This window comes from Camarhynchus parvulus, chromosome 6 (assembly GCF_901933205.1).
Source record: "Camarhynchus parvulus chromosome 6, STF_HiC, whole genome shotgun sequence".
In the NCBI taxonomy this organism is placed as follows: Eukaryota; Metazoa; Chordata; class Aves; order Passeriformes; family Thraupidae; genus Camarhynchus; species Camarhynchus parvulus.
The window spans coordinates 16,198,427-16,226,419 of NC_044576.1; the positions used below are offsets into that span (position 1 = coordinate 16,198,427).

The following is a 27,993-nucleotide window of genomic DNA, read 5'->3' on the forward strand; positions in this document are numbered from 1 at the left end:
CATGATTCACCAACCTATGACTGATTTTATTGCCTCTGGTAGAAGAGTAGTAGCTTCTCACTGGATTATAAGCCATTATTGAAGGTATGCAGAGCACTGCTTTTGACAGCCAGACCTCTTACCTAATGCTTCCAGTTTTTTATCCTGTTGTGTGCTGCTGCTAAACTGAGTGAAAAGTGACCAATTGGTCTTAGAACAGCCTTCTTAAAAGCTCAGTGAAGTTTGTTTGGCAAACCAGGAGAGGAACTCGCTCTAAACTGTGCAAGACTTCTGTGTGTGTGTGAACAATGTCAAAAGTAAGCCAGCTCTGTTCTTAAAAGGGATGCCTAAGAGATGGCAGTGGCAAAGATCTGCTCCTGTGCTGATTTATGTGATTCTAAAGTACACTGGTGCCATTTCAGTTTTATGCAACTATGAGAAATTTCTTTCCCTGGAGCCACTCAGGATAGGAATGTGGTGGAGGGCTGCTGTCTCTGGACCGCAGTAAGGGCAGCTTTCTTTAACACCAAGGGCTTATAGCCCTTCCTAGATGTGAACGTTACTGGAGTCCAAGAGAGAATCTGCAGAGCTTCTCTGCAAAGCTTACAAGGTCTTGCTTGGTTGCTCTGTCAGCATCATTGTTGCTGGAGTTCAAGAGGCCTCATTGCCAATTAATGAGATATTAAGCAATGTTTAGGTTGTCTTCTTTCTTTCCTAATGACTGTTTAGGTAGAAGGGTATCAAGATTCTTGCCCAGTGCCATACTGTCTAAGTGAGAATGAAATCAAAGCCAGAGGCAGCTTTTCTGAAGCCACTGTAATGTAGCATGAGATTCAGTTACTGGCAACAATCTCATCCTAAACATTCCCTCAACTGCACCATTGTTTGTAGCTGCAAAATACTGAAATGGAGAGAAGGAGCCTTGATGAATGATTGGAGTGGGAGGCCTGCAACTCTGATATCTAAACTGTGATTGTGTCTGTCTGCTGTTTTCTCTGGGGAAAGCTGCTGGTCTGTTCCTTCCCAGCTCTCATTCCTTGAGAGGGATGAGAACAAGAGACAATTTTCCCTTCTCGATTTAGTGGAACCTGTTTGGCATTTTCTTCTCATGAGAGTAAATTTTAGGTCCCCTATGTTTAAGAGCTGTTTTTTCTTTATTCCCAAGGAGAACCTGAATGCATTTAATAGCTGATTGTGCTGTATTGTAGGGAACAGGACACAGTCTTAGAAGTTAACTTCTAAAACATAGAGAACCGGTAACAACGGAATTGTAATTATTTTCTTTGTTAAGTTTTTTTCTTGTTTTTTTGTTTTTTGTTTTTTGGGGTTTTGGTTGTTTTGGTTTTTTTTTTTTTTTTTTTTTTGCAAATGTAAGTAGATTCTTGATACATCTTTCTGAAAGCTCCCAGTTATAAAGCCTTTCTATTAGTGGGAGGTGAGTTATGTTCTTGTCAGGTCAACTCAGTGCAAGTCACATAAATTGAGGATGCTGAGGGTCACACAATATCTCCATGTAGATGTCTCCTCACACAGGTGGTAGACTTGTAAGATGGCTGTTCTGTGACACATGTCTTTTATTCTGTTACTCAGATCCCAGCCATGAGGGCACAGCAGAGGGGATGGAGAACATGGCAGATGCTGTCACTCATGCTCGATTTGTGGGCACAGATCATGCGAGCGATGAGGTTGTCTTGATGAAAATCCTACAGGTAAGAGGAGAGAAATGGTAATTACCATAATGGTTGCTGCCTGTTGTGGAACATATCCTGTTACATAGAGATGAAGAGGAGGAAGCAATGTTTTGACTCTGCAGGAGCTTAGTGACAGACTTTATTTTTAAACAAATGGCTCATATACCTGTGGTAAAAGCTTTTCCAAATGAAAATAGTTATAAGCTTAAATTAAATTATTTTAAAATTATGGACTTGATAATGTGGTAGTGTTGGTAATCCTACCTTCTGCATGGTCTGTGTTGGGGGAGTTAATTAAGAATATGGAGCTCTCAGACTTATTTTTGAGAAAAGTTTTTTGTAGAGTCAAAACTATGGACTGTATACCTCTTTGGTGTGTGTACTTCTGAGCAGATATCTAGTTCCTGAATTTAAATATTGGGTAGCATGCAGTGTATCGGACCCCTTTTAGAAGTGGGTCAGAAGATCATTCTTGTCTGCTAATTGGCTTCTTGAGCGCAGTATTCAGTTTGAAATGACTCCAGGAGAAGCCTCCTTAGGTTTTCTGCTCATGGCGGTCTTTCTTGAGGAAACCAACCTGCTCTTGGGAATGCATGCAAGTATCATTGCAGAGTGGTACATGTGGGTGCTGTTCTTCGCAGGTGTTGAGGACGTTGCTGCTCACCCCAGTGGGAGCCCACCTCACCAATGAGTCGGTGTGTGAGATCATGCAGTCCTGTTTCCGCATATGCTTCGAAATGAGGCTCAGTGGTAGGTTTGTTCATCCTTCTGCCGTCAAGAAACTGATCAGGTTTCCTCAGCATTAACCAGTTCTGTTGTAGAGCATGCATCCATGGAAAGCTGCTGAGCTTTATATTATTGTGTCTTTCTACAACTTCATGGAGCATTTGTTGGGCGTTTGCTGTACTTTGGACTGCTCTGTTCCCCAGCTGTGTAGCGCCACCGTGTGATGCCGTGACCGTTTGCAGTAACGCGGGGCTGGAGCTGGTTTTAATAAATTTGCCGTAATCTCTGTAAACAAGACTCGGAGGGGAGTCTGCTTGAAGAAGCCTCTTGATAATATCACACTGAGTAATGACACCTGTGTTATTTGTTTTTGTCTTCGCAGAGTTATTGAGAAAATCTGCAGAGCACACTCTGGTCGACATGGTGCAGCTGCTCTTCACAAGGTAAACCTGCTTGTGTTTGCCTCAGCATTGCCGAGATGGCCCTCTAAGGACAGAAAAATTCCGCGCTTCCACTTAAGGGCCCTCAGAAAAATCATCCAAAATGGTCATTATTTAGAGGTGGAAGGGGATGAAGGATTTGGCACTTTTCTCTAGGGCTGACCCTGTCAAACTGCAGGGAGACAGAGGTAGGGAAGGTTGCCTGGTTTAGGGTGTCCTTTGAGGAGAGATGGACAGCCAAGTAATGAAGAGCTTTAGGATAGAGAACCAGTTTCAGGACAGAGAATACAAACTTCACTGAAAAAAAGCTGCTCTGTAAAAATATAGCTCTCTTTAGCAGAGAGAACAGAAATGGTGTTGAATACCCACACACTGATTTCTAGCTGAGAGCTTTGACCTCACACATCAAAGAACATTTAAAATTCTTGAAATCGTGTGTCTTGGACAAATATTCTGCCCTTTTCAGCACCCTTCAGGTAATTAAGATGACTTCTTTAAAACTCAAGTAAGTTAATTAAGTTCAAAACTGTTTCTCCAAATAGTGAAATAATCATAGACTTTCCCTAGGTATTGTAAAAAGGAAATTTTTACAGGTACATATATACTTCTAGTAGAAAAATATTTTGGTGAAACTGACAGCTTATGAAGCACAGTTGCATCATATGTTTTTTTCCCATTGTCACACAGTTCCAATGAGATCTCAGTTTTCTTCTCCTCTATGTGTCCTGCATCGTGCATTAGATGAATGTTGGGCAAAGGAAGAATCAGTCTCCTCAAAGAGGAGAAACCACATTACTTTTTCTCCAAATGCATGTGTGAATTTTACTTGGTGCTTTTTCATTACTTACTCTGTAATCATCTCCTCTGTCCTTCTTGATAAGGCTCGGAGACACCATCACCATCTGTGCCTGGGATCATTGGGAAGAGGTGCAAGGCAAAAGCAGCAACTGCAGGGATGATTTGGCCATCTTGGGTTCCCAAAAACGAAACAGCCAAAGCTGTGCTCTAAGGTTTTTATATCCTCATGAAGTAAAGACAGAACTGTGGTAAAGAAACAGTAAAGAAGAGAGAGCAGGGTGTGTGGAATTGTAGAGCTGTACGTGCTGTCGTTTGGTAGCACAGGTGACAGCAGCCTACCTCATTCTGAGATGAGAACTGCTTATCTCCAAAGATAAGCTTGATGTACATCTGCTGCCCTCCACAGTTGTGTTTATACGATGCTGAACACAGGATAACTGCTGGGGTTTCTACAAATTCAAAGAGAAAAATTGCCATGACTAGTAATAAATAACACGTACACTGCAAGAGTCCTGGTGTGGATGACACTGATTCAGCAGCTGTTTGTAGCAGCATCAGAGAAACCTGTTTTGAACAAATCTAAATAGTCCACTGCTGAAAACATACACTGAAGGAAAATAAATGGTCTTTACATGGCGGGAAAATCAATATAGAAAAACAGCCATTAGCAGTATTAGTGTGCAAAGCACCTCTTATCTATACTTGTGTGGGTTCTTTCCCTTGATAGATTTTGGCAGGAAAAGAAATTAGTAGAGTCTCTCTTTGTGAAGAAAACCTAATTTGATTTTCTTCACAAAGAGGCTCATATACTTGTGGTAAACCTGTGGGAGTTAGTATCTGCAGCATAACTGGAAAGACCAGCCTGGTTCTTTCCCCTCTTGTTAATCCATATAAGCTTATGTGTTTTGGCTTGCTCTTTGTATTTCAGGTTGCCTCAGTTTAAAGAAGAGCCTAAAAGCTACATGGGAACGAACATGAAGAAGGTAAGACCCAGCACTGTGTTGACTGTTCTGCTCCTGTCTTTGGCTTGCGCTCATTTCTATTTTGTTTGTTTTCACACTTGTATTTCTTCGTTTCCACAAGTCCCAGTTCACTGAAAGAGCATGTTTAACCGCATAAATGGACATAGGTTCATTAATTCTGTGGGATTAAGTCTAGATAGCCCAGTGCCAAGTCTTTTTAATGATACTGCTGCCTAAGTGAGACGGTCTGGATTCTGGGAACAGCCATCAGTGCTGTGGGCTAGAAAACCCCAGCAAGTTCTGGGACCTGATGGTGTCATTGTCTGGTTATCTGCTGTCTTCTGCTCTCTCTCCAGCTTCTTTTAATCATTATTCATTCACTACAGGTTTAATACTGAGCTCTTGGGATATATTTTTGTCTAGTTCCTCCTGTGTGGAAGGGAAACTTTTTGAGGCTGGTGAAACAGCATGAAAGCATGAAATTGGCTTTTGTAGAAAAAACTTTGGTGACTTATAGAAGGGACAACATTCTGTGGTGAGCACCTTAGTTCACATGATCAATGCCATCTCTATTAGCAGCCAAATCAAAGTAGACTTTTCTTTATCTCCCTTTCCCTAAATGTACAGTTTTCTGAGGGTAGAAGTTCTGGATTTGTTCAACACCACCATCTTGATAAATACAGTGAGGTTTTTAGTAGCTGGAATCTGTATTTCAAATAACATTATGTGACCTTATATGATTATTAATATAGTAATTTCTTATTGAAGAGAGGTCCTATTGAGGGACTGCATATATACTTCTATATTCTTTATATTCCATATGAAGAATGTCAATAAAGGTTGTTTGATTCTGCTGTTGAGAGCAACAGGATGGGGAAAAGTGCTAGAGAAGAAATAAGCACCTTTCAACTTAACACTGAATATACAGCTTTTAGCTTCTACTCTGTATTTCACTAAGTTGAGAAAAGGGACAGCATAGGGTAAGCATACATTTCAGAGCCATTATAGAAGTGTTTTGAGAGACTGAATGCTTGGTTGTAGGAGTTTGAAGCCTAGTAAGGCTTAGGGCTTTACTTCTTGTATGGTAAACCAATGACTGCTTGTTCCCCTTGCTGTGGAGAAGTCACAGGATTTGTGGTGATGGTAGGCTTGTATACAGAAAAGCTAAAAGAGATCAGTCTCATGTCCTGCAGGAGCCAGGCTTTGTTGATCTGTGTACAGGTGTGAAGGGAAGGTGACTGAATTGAGGAAGGCTGCCTTTCCCAAGTGATGGCTGCTCTCAGCTCGGTTAAGTGATGCTCTGTCTTGTGTCTGCTCTGTGCAGTTACCCTGTACTGTCTCTTTGCTGTGCATGCCAGGAGTGTGCCCTGCAGCCTTGCACTCTGCCAGGTTATTCTTCTCTTTGGGTTTATTTTGCTTTGTTTAAACCATGCATTTGCCTATCTTTCACAGATTTCTTCAGGTCTCCTCAACAAACTGGAGCTAAGTAGTGGGGAACAGCCCAAAGCCCTGAACCAGTTAGAGAGGGTATTGATCTTTAAGAACCTGAAGGCTGCTCTCTCCCTTCTCCCTTCTCACCTTACTCCTCTCTTCCTTCTCTTGTAAATACCACCTGAGAGATAGTTACGTTGTGTGCAGCAAATCTCCCTCCACTCATTTGACACAGCATGGCTTTTGGGGACAGTGCATGCCGTGGTTGCTTTGCAGTGTTGTGGCAGCACATGGGGCAGGCTTGGGAGGCAGAGACCCTTGTTTTACTGCAGCCTTCACTGTCTTGGTGAGTGCCACCTCAGACACCATGACAGCATCCTCTGGAGGAAGGGAGTGGGAAGGCCTGAGTAAGATTTGACAGTGAAAACCCAAAAAAAGGAAACATAAAAAGTGTAGATTTGTCTCTGAAGTGTTGTGTGTCTTGCCTGTTGATTTTAATTATAGACCTAGCTCATCCATATACCTGAGGAGTCTTTTGACCCAGCATGCCTTAAAATTTTTTTAGTCAAAGTCTGAATCCCTGAGCTTTGTTACTTGGTACAGGGCCACAGAGTTCAATGCTTTCTGAAGTTTTTTTGAAGGAGATTGCTGTGTATTTTCAACATCTTTTGTTCATGTTTCTACTGAAAGTATGTGTCCCAGCAGATTATATGCTAATGGGGGATCAGTGGGGCAAACTGATTTACAAAACGTGTTAGTCCCTGCTAATTCCCCTAGAAAATACTTCCAAAGAAATACTGTAGGCATGCAGATTATTTGTTTTTGATCAATCATAGTCACCCTGAAAAACTAAGTTAGGACAGTTCTCAGTTTTCCATGTTGGTTCATAAACTTAATGTAGCTTTATTTTTTGTTTGCTATTAATGTTACTTAGTCCAGACAGAGCTGAACAGAACATTTAGAAATGCCACTCTTGTCCTGTGTCTAAGACAAAATAGTTATATGAAGAGGATAGTTTGAAAGGCTCAAGACTTGCAGATTTATGCAGAGTTGCACAGAAAAAAAAGACTAAGAAATATTTGCCTTTGCAATAGAAAGCATTCTAGGTAGACATTGGGTTCTGCTGTGGGAGTGAGGAGGAACATAAATCTGAATCTTCACAGATTTTTGAGGTGGCTTTTGTTCATAGTTGCCTAAGATGCATAAATGCATTCACCAAATAACCTTCATTAGTTGTTGCAGTACAGGCAGGTATGGAAATGAGATGACTGGATTGCCTTGGTGTCCCCAGGACTCGGACCGTGGACTGCGTTCTCTATGCATGCTTCTGTGTCTTGAACGCTACTTGGTGTGCTGACCAGTTCCATGCTGCATTAGAATGAGCTCATGTTTTAGTGTAATCACTTTAATTACTAATCATTGGCCCCTGCCCTTTTCTCTTGAGGCTTACAGTATCTTATGGAAAAACAAACGAGTACAGGTAAGGTGGCTTGTAGAAAAATGAGATCTCATGGACCTTTTAAAAAAATCCTATAGTGTTATATTTTTCTTCACCTTCCTAGACCTTAGCTAGGGTTTTATTTGTAAAACCTCATCTATCAAAGGAAGCAGTTGGAGTCTTGTAATTTTTTTCTTCTGTAATTTTGTGGACATTTCTTTATGCAAAGGTAACTCAGAAAAATGTAATCGAATCTGTACAGAATTTCAAGATGAATGAACAGTACCTTTGAGCTCCCTCTCTCATTTCTAAAGAATATTTTTTAAATACCAACACCAAATGGTTTTCACTGTCAAAAGTACAAGCTTAATGTAGTCTCAAGGATGTTGATAATTAGAAAACTAATGTAACTCTAATATCGCTGAGCATGGAAGAGGGAATGAGAGTTTTAGATAATGTGTAAGATTAAGGATATATTAATGGTCTATTAAATGCCATTTAACTGCTGCATTTAATCAAAAAGGCAACATTAGGTTTAAAATATCAGTGTGTTAACATACCATGAAGCTTTCTAGAGAAACTGGGACATGTCTTGGAATTGAAGGTAAAAACAAGATTTAGAAATAGTTCCTTTAGTTAAAGGCAAAGTGTACATGTGTTTTTTACATTTTTTATACTAACATTAAAAGCAAAGAGATGTGAGACTGTTACCTTTTAATTCAAAGAAAATCCAGAAGGAATGATGTTACTTTGCTGTCCTTTGATATATGTATTGTTTTAGAATTCCCAAGCTCAGTGTTTGTTTGCTAAAACAGCATTTGGCCTCCTGATGCTGGTGAAATGTTTTTATTAAGCTTTTCTGTTGCTTCTGCAAATTTTTAAAGCTGTGCAATAGTTTGCTGCATTGAAGTGAAAGGAGATAGTAAAATAAAAAGGAAGGAGGGCAAAATTGTATGGGAAATAGTCCTATGTAGTCCTACTAGGTAATTCTAATAAAAGGATACCTGTTTTTGTAGAATGTGGAGATTGGATGGTATGAGAGGAAAAAGACCTCCTGGGTAATCTCATCTCACCCCACTCATCCCTCCACTCCCTGCAAAAGAAACCAAACAAAAGAACTTCCTCCCACCCCCCAAAAAAAACCTAAAAAACCAAACCAAAAACCACAAAAAATGAAACCCACAAAAAACCACACCAACCAAAATCCCCAAAAATACCACAAAAAAAACCTAAACAACCCACCTAAAAAGGTCAAATAAACTTAGATTCTGGTCTAAATGATTTATAGTCTGATTAAATGTTTTGGAATCTTTAAAAATCAAGTAAGTCTTCTTGCTTGCCTGACCACACTGTTCCCCATCCATATGAAGCTGTTGTGAATCAGTCTCTGAAGGAAGGCACAGGTTCATTGAAATGATTACAGATGGGTCTGTATCTTATGGCCCTCGAGATGCAACCTTGGAAGTTAAAATGAAACACAGGATAATCACAGAGGGTAGATTTTGTGTCTGAGAAAAAATGCTTTTTTTGAAAGGGCTAGTGTTGAATTGAGGTGGCATTTGGTGTTGTATCAAAGGGGAGATTAGAAACAGTGATTAAGTTGTTAGGTTGCATTGACTGATAGGACGTTTCAAATGTTAGGTGTTTCTCAGGAGTGATACATGCTTAGCCTGTATCAGTATCTCAGCTCCGTTTTGCTGATTCAATTTTGCATCCTGCTGCAAGTAACTTTTAACCTGGCAAATAATGATAACTAGATTTAGTAGAAGCAATGTCTGTTTTGTGTGAAACGGACTTTTTTTGGTTTAACACCAATAATGCTTCCAGATTTCCTTCCTAATGAAAGTAGCTTGGTACAATGAACCACTCGTCTTCAGATCTTACTGTATAAGTTACTGAAAAAGGAGAAAAAAAAATACAGCTGTTTCTGTAATAACTGGTAGGTAAAACTATATGGTGTAATTTGCAGCTTAAGCCTTTAAGAAATGCAGCTATTGGTAGTATTTAAGGCTCAGGTTTTAGAAATTGCCAAGAATCAAAAATAACACATATTTTATATAGCCCTATGAAACAGGAATAAATGGGAAGGGTGAGAAAGCTGATAATTTTGACATGAAAGGTTTGTGATCCATAAGCATTGTAAAACATTTTGAGATCTGGAAAATTTGGTTTTACCTGTGTGCTTGTCATGTAAGTATTTGCCAGAAGCTGTGATTTAGAAGATTCTTGCTGCAATATTTGAAAGAAATAACAAGGAGCAAAGTAATTCTGAGCCTATTAATCAGCACACTCAAGGAAACTGTAGCATAGCTACAACCTGGGGATTAGTCATCAAGCAAATAAAACTTGTGGTGTGAAGAAAAGTTACACAAATGCTTTACTGCAGTGGGATATAACATTTACAAGCTTCTTTTTTTAAATGGGAAGAAATACAGGCTGAGGCCATATACAGGGAGTTAGAATTCTACCTGGAAGATGGAAAGAGAAGGAAAAACAGTAGTGGAACCTAGAAGATCTATTGGCATTTAAGAGTAGTAGTAGCTGGTGGGAGGTAAGTTGCAGAAAAAGGAAGAGACTAAAGAATATAGCTGCCTTATACATATGCTAAATCTGATGCTAGAGATATAAGAAATAAGGAATATTTTAGCCCAAAATAAAATTTAACTGTGATAAATTTACAAAGAAGAATACTGAATAGGGCCTGGTACTGAAACTTGTGGAAAGGTTTCCACAACCTGCAAGATACTGGTTCAGTGCTTAATTTGCACTCAGACTGAGGAGGTGGCAGCATCAGAAAAGCTGCCTGCAGCTACCAAATGCAAGAGTACATGCAATCCTGCACTTGGAGGAACTTATGTTGTAAGGAACGAGTTTTCATGCTGGCCAGGGCCATTGGCTATGTGACTAAATATCATACTGGTTTTCTGGAGTTCTAGAGCATTTTTGCATGCCTGAAATAGCAGAGCTGTGCAGTAAGTGCCACACAGTCTGCCCTGCTCCTGGTTTTGTTCTTCTTTTCCCAATCAAAGTTCTGTACACAAACTAGAAAAAGCATCTTAGTCAACAGAGATATCAAGAGTTAAGGTTAGGTTTAGAAGAGAAGTAATGACAGAAGGCAGGTGAAAGGAGAATGAGGTTTGTTTCGAAATTCCTGATGTGATATTTGCAATGTAGCTTGCACCAGTAGCAAGTGAAGTGTTAGAAATACTTGTTAATAGTGAGCATGGCATTGCTGCAAAGATGAAGAGTGAATTGAGACAAGAGGTCAGTGGCAGAGCTGCAGCATGCTCATGCTGCATTTCCAGCTCGATATATAGATGGTGACATTTTAACTTCATGTCAAACTTAACTAATGCTTACTTAGATACTTTAATTGATGCCATTTGGAAGTCTAGGAGCTTTGGTAAAAGCAGAGAGATTTGAGATGTGTAGGTCTAAGAGAATTCTTTCTCCTAATTTAAAGTTGGGAGGTATTGATAGGGAATAAGGAGTGTTGTGATAATTGAACTGTTAAGTATATATTATGGCAGAATCACCGAGTTAATTGTCCCTTGCTTTAGGTGTGGAGTGTTGGCTAATATGTGGGGAGTCAAGGGGTAGTAGTTTGCATGATTTTGAGGTGCTGATTAATTTGTGTGATATATTTAAGTGCTACTGCCTGACTTTAAAGTTTTTGAGGTAGTCTTTCTGAGTTGGCTTGTGTAATCCATTATACTATGTGGTTTTGCAGCACTGATATTAATGATTATTGGTTTTCAGTTGAAAATGAGAGCTGGAGGAATGAGTGAATCATCAAAATGGAAAAAGCAGAAGAGATCACCTAGGCCTCCTCGACATGTAACTAAGGTCTCTCCTGGGACAGAGCCATCAGCAGGCAATGCTACTAATACTACAGGTAAGTTGAGTCTTTTCCAAGAAACCAGACAGCATCCATGCTAGAGCTTTTTTGAATCTATCTATATTTATTTTCTCCTAACATATTATTTTGCATTAATTCTTTTCATATTAGTTCTCAGTTACTGTAGCAATAAAACATATCATAGCTTTTCAGGTCCAGGGGAAAGTTTTCAGGAAATGGAATACATATTGATGAGAAAGGCATGGCCCTGCACATAACTTAACAGCATTTCTGTGCCTTCAGCATGCCTCATAGGGGTAGTTGGGAAAAAAGAGAATGGACACCTGGAAAAGTGGCTGAGGTTAAGGACAGCCATGTGGTGCAGAGGAGTTGAAGGATGCAGCAGATAGAAGAGACTGAGAACAGGAACCGTGACAAGAGGAGAACCAAGGGCAACTAGTGACAGCACAAGGGGGTATAGTCCTAAGCTGCTTCAGGGGAGGCTTAGCTTGGACATTAGGAAGAATTTCTTCACAGAAGGGGTGATTAAACATTGAAATGGATTGCCCAGGGAGGTGATGGAGTCACCTAGAGGTGTTTAAGGAAAGACTGGATGTGGCACTCAGTGCCATAGTTTAGCTGACATGGTGGTGGTGGTGGGTCATAGGTTGGACTCGATGATCTCAGAGGTCTTTTCTAACCTAATTGATTCTGTGATTCCATAGAGAACACTTAGATTCTTGGAGCACTGTCTCATATTTAGAGACAGAATTTGGTGGAAATTCTTCACTGCTCGTATTTCAGATCCATTTGAATCATAATGCAACTTCATTTGTTTAGGAAGAATTAAAGATAATGGTCTTGCTTTAGAATCAAGTCAAAATTCTTGCTCTGAAGGAATGATTGATTCTTGATGCAAGTATTTAAAGTGGTTGTGTCATTGTATTAAAGAGTAAAGTACACCTTTTAGACTTTTCAGATTCCTTCTTATGTAAATGCTCTGCACCCTTTATCTAAGTTAGCTAATTTGCTGAGTCAGTGAGACTCCAACTATTGTGTTACATTTGGAGAACTGCTAGTATCTCCAATGTTCATCTATCTAATTCATTAATACCTAGCAAGAGAGACCTTAGTTTATCTATGTTCTCACATTAGTGTGCTGAGATTATTTGTAGTGTGAAGTAGCAATGAGAGAATTTGTTGTTGCTGTGTTGAATGTATGAATTTGTGGTTGAGGGACAGAGCAATACTAATCATTTTTCTTCCGTTTCTCATCAGCAAGCGGAGTTGCTTTCATAGATGGTCCTTCTCCCAGCTCCTCTGGGAGCTCAGAAAATGTTTCATCTGCAGTCAGCCCTGTCACAGACAGTGGGTTGGAGTTGTCTTCACAGACAACATCCAAGGAAGACCTGACAGATTTGGACCAAGTCACTTCTTTGGGACTTAATGCAGGACCTTCAAATGAGGCCAAAGTCACTGAAAATCAAAATCAGCCTGAACTCCAGGTACATGAATATAATTTGTAAACAAAGGTTCCAACTCCCTGCATGATCACTTCTCCCCACAACAGTAATGCTATTTGAAAGGATCATAGAGCCACAGGGGATCTTTCAGAGCTGCAGATATTTTGAATGGTAAAAATGCTAGGAAGGCTTAAACAGAAGTAGTGTGCTGAAGTTGTGTAGCGTTTTAAAAAAATGAGCAAAATTTTTCACCTCAGAGGGAGTAAGAACTGATAGGTTATAGGAGTATTTTTGAGGTAAAGTCCTTAGTCTTACGGCCTTGGGTTATATAAAGCAGGTAAGAACTTGATGTAAGTGGAAGGGTAAAGAGGGTTGCAGCTTATGTAGAGGCTCTCTTTTCTCTTAAATTTTGTTTTTATGGTACTCTTCCATTAGTGGCCTGTGTTGTTTTAATAGTTACAGATTAACTGCAAACAAATGAGACTTTTTTTTCACTTGTCGAGTGCTTAACTCTTCTTTTGCTTCTTTCATTCTCAAATGACATCTCAATGAAGAATGAAAGTCTGAGGGAGGAGAAGGTCCAGTCAGCTTCTGTCGAGTCTATCCCTGAGGTCCTAGAGGAGTGCACATCTGTAGCAGAACATTCTGACTCTGCCTCAGTTCATGACATGGACTATGTAAACCCCCGGGGAGTGCGTTTTACTCAGTCTTCCCAAAAAGAAGGTGAGAGGTGGGCAATGGTGCTGAAGTCCTTCTTCATTTCCACTGTTCTATTTCACTTCCTGCTAAGAGGCTGATAAGCTCCTGTTCCTTAGTGGGTCTGTAACAATTAAATTTTTAACACTTGCTAGGCACCTACAAAAAGCAAATTTAGATTGCTAATCTCTCTTTTTTCTCCAGGAGCAGCTCTGGTCCCATATGGGTTGCCATGTATCAGAGAACTGTTCCGCTTCCTCATCTCGCTCACCAACCCTCATGACCGCCACAACTCCGAGGTGATGATCCACATGGGGCTGCAGCTGCTGACCGTGGCCCTGGAGTCAGCACCCATCGCAAACTGCCAGTCCCTGCTGGGGCTCGTCAAGGAGGAGCTGTGCCGGCACCTGTTTCAAGTGAGTCTGGCTTGTGCTCACATGGAACATGGCACTGGGGAGTCAGATAGGAATGTCCATCAGAGAGTGTATTGAAATTTAGCATTATCAGGTTTGGCAGGTTTGCAAACAAGCTCTCTCCTGCACTGCAGTGAGCATTCTGAATTGCACCAAATGGTGCTATTGCAAAGCCAGAGAGGTTGTCATGCTGTTTTCTTTTTCTGCAGATCAGGGCCAAGAAAGATGAGTGTGATTTGAATGAACTGTTACTGTGGGATAACACTGTGTTTTGATCAAATTGATTTTGTGGTAATTATGGATGCAAGTTACCAGCTTAGTAGTAGGCCGAACTTCTGGGGGATACCAAGCTATTAATTGCAGTGGGGTCATCTCAGAGGCAGGTCTTCTCCCAAGTTCCTTCACCACTAAGAGTCTCTGTGGACTTGACAGAAGAACCAAGTTGTAGTAGGTAAAGTGTTACCACACACAGATGAGAATTAAGTATATTCATCCTCACTAGAAAAAGTGGAACCAAGAAGTTGAACAAGGGATTGTTTTTTAAAGTGTCATTGCTATGGAGGGCAGTGTATGGAGCTTTGGCTGGTTGAAGGTGATGCCTGCAGTGCCCTAGTACTGCTACTTGTAGCACATAATGACTTGTCTTTGTAATTCTTAAAGGGTTTTTTGTTTCTTGTTCAGCTACTGAGTGTTGAACGGCTCAATCTGTATGCAGCCTCCCTCAGGGTGTGCTTTCTTCTCTTTGAGAGCATGAGAGAGCATCTGAAATTCCAGCTGGAGGTGAGTTTTTTGGTATCACTGGGTGCCTCATAATAGTTTGCTGGCCTTCAGTTAAATGCATACATCTGAAGAGTAAAATAGAGTCTAAGTGTCAAATTATGTTTGTATAAATGACTCAGTGTTATGGGTAGGCTGTGTAGGCCTTTTTCTGTTGGAAAATCAAATCTCTTGGAGACTGGTATACTATGCTGCCTGCCTTCAGACTGTTTTTTTAGAACTGTAGATCCAGTAGAATTGTTTGAAACCTTTTTACAGCCTCCTTCAGAATGAGCCATAATTAAAGATGGAATGTTATGGGGGAAGGTGAAGCTTAAATCTCCCTCTGCAGTCCTCAAAGCTATTCACTGTCCTGCTTTTTTTTCTTTCCTTAAACTGAGCTGCCCTGTGTTTCTGCCAGATGTATATCAAGAAGCTGATGGAGATAATTGCTGTGGAAAACCCAAAGATGCCCTATGAAATGAAGGAGATGGCTTTGGAAGCCATTGTTCAGCTGTGGAGGATTCCCAGCTTTGTGACTGAGCTGTACATTAACTATGACTGCGACTACTACTGTGCCAACCTGTTCGAGGAGCTCACCAAGCTGCTCTCCAAGGTGCTGAACCGGGCAGGGTCAGGGGCAGGGAGGGGCAGCCAGGGCAGAACTGAACAGTGGGAGTGCTCAAAGGGTCTGGGGTGAGTGAGCTGGGCAGATGAGGAAGGGATTGAACATTGGGAAGCAGAAGAGAAAAAGAGTAGTCATGAGGCTTTAATAATATCAGAGCAGATAAACTATTAAATACAAGCTAGAAAGCTTAGGGTGTTCTGTTCTAGTTTTTTGCCTTCCCCAAGCGGTGGGGGAAAACTTACTTGCCCTGTTATGGTGAGAGAGATGTGAAAGTTGACTAATACTTACATGTTATTTCCCAGAATGCCTTTCCAGTTTCTGGACAGCTGTATACTGTCCATCTGCTGTCTCTGGAAGCATTGCTGACAGTGATAGATAGCACTGAGGCACACTGCCAGGCCAAAGTGCTGAGTAACGTACATCAACAAGAGAAGGAAGTTGTCAAACCCAGCCCAGAAACCATCAACAGCACCAAAGAAGCAAGCAATAGTAAGAACACTTTCTTTAATATTTTAATATTAAGCTTAGTCTTGTGCTAAACTTGGAGATCTCATTTTGGTTCCTGACATAGTAAACTCCTTAAATACATGTTTTCAGTCTTCCTGTCACACATTTTATAACTACACACTGATGTTAATAACCTTGCTATTTGTAAAAATAGCAGATATTAAAATTTGTCTCTCACAAAGCTTTATATAAAGGCCATGTCAAGACTGGCAATCACAACAGAATGAGGGTATGCCATGGAATTCATGTACACAAAATACTGAGGATACTACAAAGTTACTAGAAGGTTCCTTCCTTTGAATAAGCACATGTTCAATTTAGAGTGATCAGTTCATTATTTCTCTGTTGATAGCTTTTTTCCTTGGCTTATGGGTTTGTTTCTGTGTGGATGTTTGGTTTGGGATTTTTTTGTGGGTTTTGTTTGCTTGCTTATTTATATGTTTGTTTTAACATCTACAGATATTGAGAGGGTATTCAGTGAGGGAAAATCTTCCAGTGCAGTCTCAGAGGCAGCTGGGACATGTCCTCCCACCAGTGGGTGCCTTATGGCTGACCAGATGAAGGAGAGCTGCATGGAGCTAGAAGGAGGGAGTGAAGCAGGTAATAGCCTTGGCAGTACCCTGGGCGTCTGTATCCTAGAATGGTCCTGACATTTGCTGACAGGTCCTGTTATAGTGTGGACCATTGTAGCTATTGTGCTCAAAATTGGAAGGAGGTATATGGTGAATGTATGTTTATTATATATGTGCTGTTTATGCCTACTAGGTGTTGCATGTCTTCTGGGAGGCATTAGATCTGATGGGTCGCTTTGGGTCAAAAAGGTGTGAGTTAGAGTTTTGAAGGAAGGTAGGGGCTCTCCAGGGAATCAGTAATGTAGGTAGCCAAAACAGCCAGAAAATTAAATCTTGTGTCTGTGTGAAATTGTCTGGGGCAAGAAGCTACTATGCAATTATGCTGAAGAAAATGTGGGTGGGAGGAATGTAGTAATTAAATTGAAGTGTGACTGCCATTTGCAGGACAGCATATTGCAGCAAAGGCTCCATGACTGAAAGTTATTATGGGACACTCTCATGCCTGAGTGCTACTCTGGGGATAGATTTGACTGTAATGATGCTTTGTCATTCTAGCTGAGAAGAGTATCCCCAGGAAACCTACTCGATTTTCTTGTATCCTTCCAAGTCCTCAGGAACTTATGCAGATTAAGAACAAAAAGAAGGTATGGTTTGAAATATACTACAGATGGATCTTTGAGTGTTCTCATTTCCCATCCCATGTGAGCTTTGCATGAGTGGTCATACCTCAGAAATTTTGAGTTCTGCTGATCAGAATTAGAGTCAGCCACTGAAATTCCTGCTACACTGTAGAGACAGCAGTGATTATTACCTGTTCTGGTTTAGTTGTGCTGAAGGTTGCAGGAGTTGTTGGGAAATTTTGTGGCACAGTTTGGAAGCTAGGTCCATCTGATTTCTGGGTGGGAAAGTCTCTGGATTTAGTTTTTATTATATGGAGATAATCAGGTAGGTTGATCAAAAAGAGCAGCTTCACTACTCTTATCAAATATGTAAATGGGGAGTGTGCCAAGAGGCCTGCAGTAGAAATTAACTGGTCTGCTATTCTGATTTAGTAATTCCTATGTTTGCTTGGTCATAAGGATGACCAAAAAGATTGTTTTGATTGTGGTAAAGCCATTCTTTGTTTTAAGAGTCTGTTTCCTTGAACCTCGTTAGTCCAAGTTGTAGTCTGAACTTTATACAAATTTTCCATTCCCTGAGTGGGCCTGGGCTAGGCCTAGTGTTGATAAAGGTACTCCATGCTAATGGCTTTATATTTATCTGCTGTCCTGTGTCAAATACCTGGTACTGGCCTGCTCTTTCACCTCCAGAGACGCTGGATGAATATATCTTAAGTCCCCAGGGGTTGCATGGGACTCTTTGGGTTTTTTTGTTGTGTGTTTCTTGAGATTTTTTTTCATTCACATATATTCTTTGGACATATTTTGTTCTCTTTGCACAACATATGCATGGTAGGTAGGTTCATTTCAGGTGTGAGAGATTACTAAATTTCAATATGAAAATAATGCATGTTCTGGATGAAATATGAGTGGCAATACCAGTTGTGGGTAAGGAGATGATATAGTAGAAAAGAAAGTAATGTCTTTAAAGTATTCACTGGTGGTAAAAGAGAAAAGATTTTTTATTTGTATCTGACTAAAAGGCTTCTGGCTTCTCTCTCCAGCATAGGTGGTTTTATTTTACATTTTTATAAGGGATTGATGGTCATATTTGTTTAAACTTAATCAGAAATAGAAGAAAATACAATACATCTCTTTCTTCTGTTGCCATACTAGTCTGTGCTTTGTGATACACTCTGGCAGTCTCTGGATCTGAGTGTAATTTAAAGCATTGGTTTCTCTCTAGGAACTTTACTGCAATACTTGGAAATCTTTTTCTTTACCTGCAGCAGAGTGCTGCAGTGGGGTAATGGTAACTGGCTTCCCCAGCCACGAGGACAGTGGGGGGAACTGATCATCAGCACAGTATTCAAAGGAAGCACTGAATTTTGCCTTAAATCTTGCTTTCACAGCAGCTTTGCTTGATGGACTCTGTGAAAGTCCATTGTTGAGAAGGGAGCTTGCATAGTGCTTCCTCTGTTCTAACTGAAAACCTTTGGTAATACTGTGGCTTTGCTCTGCTGGAAAACAAGTTTAGAAGAAAACAAGAGTAGGGGGCAGGAAGATGTTCATAAATCTCCGAGTTTGCCCAGGGAAAATTGTTCTCTGACTCTAAATCTCCTAGTGGTTTCATCCTAAGCACATAAAAAGGGCGCACCAAACACTCAGGTTTAGTTATGTTCATGCTGACCTGGCACCAGCATGTTCTACCTCCTTTAACCTCCGAAGTACTAAACATTACCACAGTTGGAAGAAAAAAGCTACATAAAAGCAGAAAATAAACTGTGCATCAAACAGAAAGTTTTCTTTGGTGTTTCCAAAGGTGGTGACCAGAAGCTCAGAAGCACAAGACTGACATGACTGTAAATGCACTGCAAATTGCCAGCAGTCCGGTCTCCTTTCAAGTGGTTTTAAGAAGTCTCTGGACTCAACCAGTCCATAGAATATCCCTGGTCTTGGGTTTCAGGATTTACTGCTGAATAGAAATGCTGCCAATGTTATACAGTCCCTTCAGGCCTGTTGGTTATTCTTTCATTATGGCCTCACTGGGTCTCTGTGCACTCCATGCTATTTCAGAGTCTGTGTTTCATTGCAGTTTTGAGGATGCTCACACAGGCAGGGGAAGCAGAGACCAGAGGGTTGGTGGCTTCTGAGGTACTGAGAAACCCAGGGGAGGTAGTAATCATGATGGTCACGAATTTAGTTCACTAGGTCATTGCTAGCAGTCTGATCATGATAGGAGCTAGCAGGGAACTGACATTTATTCTAGTTCCTTAGTAAAGTTCATACCATTGTTTGTGCTTTTGTTTTTTCTGAACAGCACCAAGAACATCCAGTTAACCCTTTCTTAGTTGATTTATTACACTGTGACTATGGTACAGTCTAGTTTCCTAAGAGGGCAGATTAGGTGACTTCCTTTCAGAACCAAGTATGTATCTGCTCTTCCCAGACTACAAATAACCTTGTCAGGCTGGAATACCAGATGTTCCTGGGACCATCTCTGACACACGTTGAATAAGTGCTGAGGATTCTTGCTGCCTGACTCCTAATGGTGAGGTAGTTATGAGAACCTGGAGCCAAAGGGACAGGAAAGGACATTAGAGCAGTGCTGCTGTTATAACTGGGTAGGGCTGATCTTGCCACATGTCTGGGGTTTATCTGCTGTGTTTACACATGAGAGCAGGTGAGGCATTTGAAGCAGCAGAGCTTATTGCTTGGTTAGACGTTAAAGCTTTTCGGAGATGGCAGCTCATGCTTACTCTGTCCAGTACTATTTGATGGTAAACCTTGTGATGAATGCAGATTTTCTGTCCTTCATTAGCATTTTTCCTGGATTACGCAGTACAGTAAACTTGATCATGCTAAGGCTGATTTTAATTCTGTTTTGTTTTTGATTCAAATGCCAAGAACAATCTAAAATAAGAAATGCACTTCAAGCTGTAATTATCAGATTGTCTCCTGCAGCTCCTGATAACCGGCACAGAGCAGTTCAACCAAAAACCAAAGAAAGGGATACAGTTTCTGCAGGAGAAAAACCTTCTTGCCACCCCCATTGACAACAATGAAGTGGCCAGGTGGTTACGGGAAAATCCTCGCCTGGACAAAAAGATGATTGGGGAATTTGTGAGTGACCGTAAGAACATAGACTTGCTGGAAAGCTTTGTTGGGTGAGTGTGCTTCTGAATCTCTTCAGACAGGAAACAGTGAAAGTTAAGAGTTTAGTAATAAAAAAAGCAGTAGAATAGTAGTTCCTGGAAGCATTGCATTTCTATCACTTGCTTCTCTCTGTACTGACATGCCTTAATTCTGTGTGTCTCTTGCATATGTTAGCACCTTAAATATGTATAAGTATGATATTCAAGTGCCTTTCAGCTGGGCCAGTCTCTGTGAAGACTGGAGAGACAATTGCATAATCACTTGTAAGATTGTTGACTCTCCTTTATTGTTTTTGGCTGTTCATGGTATATTTCTTTTCTTCTCTCCTCACCCTCCTCTCTACTGTCTAAGCAAACAAGATTGTAGTTATTAAGTTTATCTTACCTTTCCCATCCTGTTTCAGCTTCTCATTGCATTTCATTGTTTTTGCAGGACTTTCAGCTTCCAAGGTTTAAGGCTGGATGAAGCTTTACGACTTTATCTAGAGGCCTTTAGATTACCAGGAGAGGCACCTGTAATTCAGAGACTGTTAGAAGCCTTCACAGAGCATTGGAGGGTGTGTACTTGGTGGCAGAAAGCTCAAAACTCTCTTCTTTCTTGTCCATCAGCTTGCCATGGTGGGCATGTCAGATCAAATGGCCTATATAACTGCTCTGCAAGCAGCAGCTGTTGTTTTGTAGGAGCTGGCAGGGGTAAATAGATTCCTGGGCTGCTTTTTAGAAGTTGGAGCCAGAACCTGGGATTTTTGTTTGTCCCAGAGATGATTCAGTACTGTGGTTAGGAAAATGGCTGTTTTTAGTCACTGCTATCACTGTTCCCGTAGGATTCATTTGTGCATATATTTGCCTTTCAGAAATCAAACGGGTCTCCGTTTGCTAATAGTGATGCCTGCTTTGCCCTGGCCTATGCAGTTATTATGCTGAACACTGATCAGCACAACCACAACGTCCGCAAGCAGAATGTCCCAATGACTCTGGAGGTGGGTGTTGCCAGTGCAGGCATCTGTCTTCTCTGGTTTTGAAAACAGTGTAGTACCTCTTTTTATCTCAGCAGCATTGTCTCTTTTCTTTGGCCTTCTTCACTCATGTACGCAGTAATCTGGTGTGCAGCACCACAGCTGAGTACAATATGAGAGAGCAGCTGTAGGCAAGAGAGAGACTGAAGAAATAGGAACTTCCCAGAAAACTTAGCAAATTCTTCAAGAGGCTTGTTTCTGTGAGCAATCTGTATCCTCAGACATAGTAACATAGAGAAGATTGTTATACTGCTGTGAGCTTCTACAGAGCTCAAGTCATGTGAGTGCCAGTGCAGTGGTACAGGCCTGCCATTCTGATGTCCAGCCTCAGCTAAGCACGTGTTGTGTCTCTGCTCTTTTCTTGTGAGCATAGACAGGAGGTGCTGCACACTGCTCCCACTAAGAATAGCAATTGACCTTTGAATTTTGAGTCTGCATGTTGAAAAATGCAGGAAAATCTCCTGGCCTCGTGAAAAACAAGTGGAGTACTGATCTTAGCCAAACAGTTAAAGTTGGAGATACCAGGAATTAATACTGGTGTAACTTTTTTCAGGAGTTTCGGAAGAACCTGAAAGGTGTGAATGGAGGCAAAGACTTTGAACAGGACATCCTGGAAGACATGTATCATGCCATCAAGTAAGACTCAGCCTGCCCATCTCCATGTATTCAGAGAGCAAAGCAGAGTTGTTGGGTCAGTGAGATACCTGGAGAAGACACTCACCAGTCATGTGCCTGTTTGCCTCAGACCAAATTCCAGCTCTGTGTGGGGTTGTGGTAAACAAGCCTGTCACAGCAATTACACATGGATTTGTGTCTTGGATTTTTGCCATGGTAGCTTAATCCAGATCTTAAAATAAATTTTAAAAATATGTTACTTCTGTGAATATGGGAAATAATGGCTGAGCAAGACCAGTACATGTGAAATGCTGTATATAAGAAAGCTCTGTTCTCTAGACCAGGCCTTTAGAGTTTTTTAGTACTTTTTTATGCTGTTCAAGAGATAATCTCATCCCCAGGGCAGCACTTGTGCCCTGACACAATGTGTCTATGTCTCTGTTTAACATATTCTGCTTTTGAGCTCTTCATATGAGGCTGCTGTTGGCACCAGCTTCTTCTGCTACCCCTGAAGCTCTTGGCATACAGAGCAGTATTTGAAGAGAGTTCCTGGTGGCTGAGGCCCTTTAGTGCACAAGCTAGCTTTGGGTGGGAAGCTTTAATAATAGCTCAAAAATCAGTAAATTGATAAATCCAGGCCCAGCCAATTTGAAGCTGAGAGGATTACATCTCTGATGAGACAGGATGTGACTGAGTCTCAGCTGATTTCCATCTGCAGTGGCAGGCAGTAGCTGGTGCTGGAAGCAGGACAGTGTGCCTGGGCTGACCCTCCCCTTTGAGCCTTCTCCAGGAAGGTGGGGTGATGCCTGTACTTTCAAACAGAGCTCTAATTTTGATTGGCCTCTCTCCCCTGAGGATGTTCTTAATGTTTTGAGTAGTACACTGAGCATATACAAATATGTATGTTACCCAGTGTCTCTATCCCAGTCTATTTCCCTTTATCCCCCCTTCACCAGATATTTCAGCTTTTCCAGTATGTTCTACGATTGGAATAATTGATGTATCATTTCAGTATTGCTCCATCTCAGATTGCCTCAGTGTCATAGTTGAGATTGAAGAATATTTATCTGTGTTATTAAGGGGGAAAAATAACACTACCATCTGTATGAAGTAGTGTGTGATCTCTTCAGGGTCTTAGCATTTCACTTTTGCCCACGTTTTCCTTTCTTGAAACTTGCCAAGTAAACTCATTCACTTGCTTCTGGTAATTTCAATCATATATGAAATTTTAGAAATAATGCACTGTTTACTGCAAACTTACTTCTCTATATTGTCCCAGTAATAACAGCTCTTGTCAAAATATGCCAGCACCTGAAGTTGAGAAGAGCTTATTTCTTATGCATAAATCAGGAGCAGTTTTATAGTTGTTGTTAGCACATGAAAATTGCCTCTTTGGCAATTGAAGTATGTTATTTTTTGATTGTTGCAGAAAGACTCTTCAGATTGGCTGTTATCTGCTATTCTTAGTGGCTTTGAGGCTCTTGTTCACTTAGTTGGTCATTTGCAGAGGATTTTCTCTTGCACGTTGATAACCAAGTCTAGAGAGTGTATATTTAAAAGCTTTATGTTTTTTAGTCTAGGATTGCAAGCAGTATTTGGCATTAATCATAATTGTTTTATTACTGTATAGCTTCATCCTAGTTAGAGTAAGGAGCTGTGGTACCCTGGTTATAAATCCCCCATCATACTTTTGGTTTCTTGTTTTATTTTTAATGTTATACTACTTTCCTTTCTAATATTTGATTTTGGCATAATATGAATATTTCCATTATTCTTATGCAAAGATACTCTTGCCTACTGGTGACTGCAGCAATGTAACTATTTCATTTTACCTGGGAATAATGTTACAAATAGAGCACTCTAACAGAGTGAGAGTTAGATGGAGATTGAAGCTTTGCCAGTGTGCTGTCCAGAATTTCCCATCATTTAATGGCAGTATGTGGTGTGTTTTGCACTTGTAGCAGTAGGTACCTGCTTCTTCAATACTGACCTTGCACAGTTGCTGCTGTGTGATTCTGAGAACCACTAGACTCTATATTCAGGATATCTAGGAAGGGCAGGTGAAGCAGGGAGGCCTAGGAAAACAGAATGTTTCAGGAGCTGGCAAAATCATTCCAGAACAGGTATTGCTTAGCCCTGGGACTACGTAATGAAAGACACTGTGTAAATGTTAGGTTTGGCTCAGAATGAAAAATTCAATCTTTCTGCTTTCCTCCCTTGTAGAAATGATGAGATAGTGATGCCAGAAGAGCAGACGGGTCTGGTGAAGGAAAACTATATCTGGAATGTCCTGCTGCATCGTGGTGCCACTGATGAGGGAATATTTCTCCACGTGCCTCCTGGAAGCTATGACCATGACCTCTTCACCATGACATGGGGGCCCACCATTGCAGCACTTTCTTATGTTTTTGACAAGAGCTTAGAGGAATCAATAATCCAGAAGGCTATCTCTGGTTTCAGGTGACTCTTACCTTCATAGAAACCCAGAAGAGTAAAAGTGAGACCATTGGCTCCTATTTATCTGCTGGAGAGACATCACAGTGAAAATCAAATGTTGCTTTTCCTAGCAATTGAAAAGCACTTTTTTATGACCTATGATCCTCTAGTGTTCTGTCCTTTGTGTCAGTTCATCCCATCTTGGTCTCTCTGGCTTGCCAGTCACTGTTTAGCTTGACTGCTGTGTTGTAAGAAATTAAAGTGCCCAGGGTACATATTTTTAAACTCCAACCTGGTTACATTTAAAGGACCTACTGACACAGCTAGGCTGTTTAGAAGTGAGGGGGAGAAGTCACTCAACTGGCACAGTGATGCTGATAAAATCTCCATGTAGGAACAAAACCTTTTCATCTGTATGATCCCATAGCTGTGGCTGAATGGGATGTGGATTTTTTGGAAGGATTTTTTTCCTTCCAAGATGACCAGTACTCAAAAACTTGCCATCTGTGAGCAACTCTATTGAAATGATCTTTGGTCATGCTTAGATCAGACCAAAGGACACTTTAAGCATAGTTGCAATGCTTTGTCAATGCACTGCTGTAGCCATGATATCTTGGAAACTGGACTTCAACACTACCACCAATCTCAGCAACTCTCTTATGTTAGGACAGGAGGTTGGATATAATGCTCAGGTACAAGTGGTCTGTCTGTTTAGACTCACCTTAAATTGATTTTTGCATCAACATAGACAAGTATCAGTATATATGGATAAGGATTGAGCTTATTTAAGCAATAATAGTAGACTTCTATACATAAGCATTCATTATGAATGGGTGGAGAGGAAGGTCTAAAATGTCAACAGAGAGGGTCTCAGATTTGCTGTCCTGTAGACAGACTTGTCTGTGCTGACTTAGTACATTAGTTTCTGTTTTCTTTTTTTCTCAGGAAATGTGCAATGATTTCTGCTCATTATGGCCTTAGTGATGTGTTTGACAATCTCATAATTTCTCTGTGCAAGTTTACAGCTCTCAGCAGTGAGGTAAGTTTGCAAAGAGGGGAAAAAAGCATGACTTCTACTACACTGGAGCTCTCTTCCTCTGTTAAGCAGCAATATTTGCTTATTTTAGTTATCATTGTATCTGTAGGTATCTATCAGCCCCTGCCCAGAGTTTTCTGGAGGAAGTAACGGGAAATGTGTAGTGAAGTGGGACTTCCATGGGACAGGTTCAAATATGCAAATTTTCTGTTAGGCACAAGTATCAGTTTGTGCAGAGCAGAATGCCTTGATGTAGAATTATTTATTCACCTATCTCCCTGTGATCCCAAGCAAGTTCATACATTTCAGATATTGACTATTCAATGACAGGGTTTATGCAGTGCTGGGGGAGTGTTTTGTGAGATGTACTTCCAAAGTGTAGGAGCTATGTAGATGCACAGCATAAGCATAAAGGGGTTAGAAAACAAATGCTTTGAATTGTCAGTTGAGGTGTGGACTCTGGTAATCAGATCAGCTGTTAGCCCCACATTTGGCAAGCCCTGAAGACTCTTCCTTTGGAGTGTACCATGAGAATAAATTCAAGGTGCTGTGGTTAGTGTAAGCTTTATTGTTCTAATAAATATGTGTATTACAGTATCCACCTGTTTTTCCCCAGAGTGTTTAATAGACAGTGTGGGGCAGACCATGCTCTGTACTAAGGAGTAATTGACAGCAATTCCTGTAAAGGGTCAGAACTCCCAAAGGATCTTACAGTATTGCTCTCAGAACCAATGCAAGACCCACAGTGAGCAGAACAGAATTGCCACACATATAGGAAAGGGAAACAAGATAATTCAGGACTGAAAGCATTGGAGTAAAAAGGCCAAGACAGGTGAATTTTTTAAAAGACAAATCCCAAGCAGAGGATTTGTGTTAAGATTTCCTCTTCCTGCACTGTTCACAACAGTAAAGATTTGCAGTATTTGTTCATCCTCAGGCACACCAGACCTTGAGACTTCCAATAGGTAACACAAGCAGAAGAATGTCTGCCATGAAACAGTTTGACACAGATTTACACAGCAGAAGCAGCTAGACTAGACTAAGCCCTCAGATGCACCAGCTATTGCCAGCTGCATCGCGTCTAGTTGGGAGACTGGAATCTTGAGCAGTCTGAGGTCTGAGTTAATCAAGTAAGCATGTCTTTTGGTGATGACATAGAATCAGGGACTTCTGGATTTGAAGAAGGCTGAATTCTTATCTTTGGCCAGATTCAAAGTACATAGACTTCTTTCTGCTGTCCTAAATTCCTGTAAGGCTTGGAGACAGTAGTGGAATAGGATAACTGAACAAATATTTAAGAGTCTGGAGGAAGGAGAGAAGGAGGAGCCATCTTCAGAGGACTGAAGAGTCAAAGCAAGCATCCCTCTCCATGCACTGCAATTGCTATGCATGGCCATTTTGATTGAAAGAAGGGAAATGGAAAGGAACATGGAAGGTCTTTAAGTGATTAGGAAGAATGAGTGCCCCACTTCATGATCCATAATTAAGACTCATACTGACTCAGTATGTAAGTAGTAGCAGAACCTGTGTGTGTGGTTTTCAGTGATGTGGCTTCTTGCCACAGAGCGAAATCAGGCATATTGCTGTTTGCACCCTGACACTTCAGGGATGCGTGTATTAATGTAGTTTCCCCATAGCAACAATGGAAAAAACCCAAATTGGTTGTTACATTTCTGCCAGATTTCAGATTGGCACTTCTAATGGAGTTTGCTTCTAAATCAAAGACCCATTTTGATAACATTTTTTCCATCAGTTTGGCTGAAGCAAGGGATAGTTTTTCTGAACTTCAAATCTGAGATAGGATACACTGACTCCTTCAGTCCCTTGTCTTCTCTTCCATTCTCGGTGGGGAGATAAGTATGGATTTTGTCCACATAAACAAGAGAATGGCAAAGCCCATCTCTTCTCAAAAGGAAGATTGCAATGATTTTAAGTAACTGCAGAATCATGGAGCATGTTACACTGTTTGATATTAGATGACATGGTTGCTGGTTTTTTCCTTGCTTTGGCAGTGTATGCTTGGTTGGCTTCAATGACTTAGCAGGCTTTTTGTATTTTGAAATTGTGAGTGTGTTGAACAGGTTATGAGGATTTGAGATGCAGCAATCGTTGGCAGAGACTCCCTGTTAGGATTGAATTACTTTGAATCTTGCTATTAGGTAGTGGTAGGAGTAATTTTGCAAATCGATAATGGTTTTGGCCACAGTTTCCTTCTCTAACAGCACAGCAGAGTAATTGCTGCTTCCAGAGGAGATGTGGTACTTTTTGTAGAAGGCTTTGATCCTGAGCTGAGTTTCTGTGGCAGGATAAATTAGTGGGTTTTCAGCAAGCACTTTCAAAATGTTCTGAGTTGTCATTCTTGGGGCGTTTATATCTAGGTTGATATAAAAAGTCAAGTTCAGTGATTTAACTTGTATCTGGTAAGGTACCTTGTCCTTGTTTATGTGCAAAGTGAATGTGAGCTGAGGAGTTATCCAAACATTGTACAGAGAATTATTATCTTTCCCATAACCAGTTCTGAAGCATCTGCCCTAATTTCTGTTGAAAAGAAAACATCTTTCTGACTGATTACCACTGCCTCTTCTTTCCTGCAGTCTATTGAGAACCTGCCCACTGTTTTTGGAAGTAATCCCAAGGCCCATATTGCGGCAAAGACAGTGTTTCACTTGGCCCATCGCCATGGTGACATTCTGCGAGAGGGCTGGAAAAACATCATGGAGGCCATGCTACAGCTTTTCCGAGCAGAGCTGCTGCCCAAGGCCATGGTGGAGGTAATAATTAGCTGGCTGGTGGATAAC

The 27,993-nt window shown here is 40.8% G+C and overlaps 1 protein-coding gene across 1 annotated transcript in view; it reads left to right on the plus strand.

Moving 5' to 3' along the window:
- The window catches only part of GBF1 (golgi brefeldin A resistant guanine nucleotide exchange factor 1), a 99,010-nt gene that overhangs the window by 59,692 nt on the left and 11,325 nt on the right, over positions 1-27,993 (plus strand). Inside the window, 20 exon segments of the mRNA XM_030951228.1 lie at positions 1,570-1,688; positions 2,312-2,420; positions 2,779-2,839; positions 4,563-4,617; positions 11,225-11,360; positions 12,582-12,808; positions 13,321-13,489; positions 13,667-13,878; positions 14,557-14,655; positions 15,053-15,247; positions 15,562-15,748; positions 16,226-16,366; positions 16,894-16,982; positions 19,902-20,104; positions 20,526-20,649; positions 20,947-21,072; positions 21,662-21,744; positions 23,947-24,183; positions 25,105-25,198; positions 27,790-27,966. Of these exon segments, the coding sequence (XP_030807088.1) occupies positions 1,570-1,688; positions 2,312-2,420; positions 2,779-2,839; positions 4,563-4,617; positions 11,225-11,360; positions 12,582-12,808; positions 13,321-13,489; positions 13,667-13,878; positions 14,557-14,655; positions 15,053-15,247; positions 15,562-15,748; positions 16,226-16,366; positions 16,894-16,982; positions 19,902-20,104; positions 20,526-20,649; positions 20,947-21,072; positions 21,662-21,744; positions 23,947-24,183; positions 25,105-25,198; positions 27,790-27,966 (2,843 nt within the window).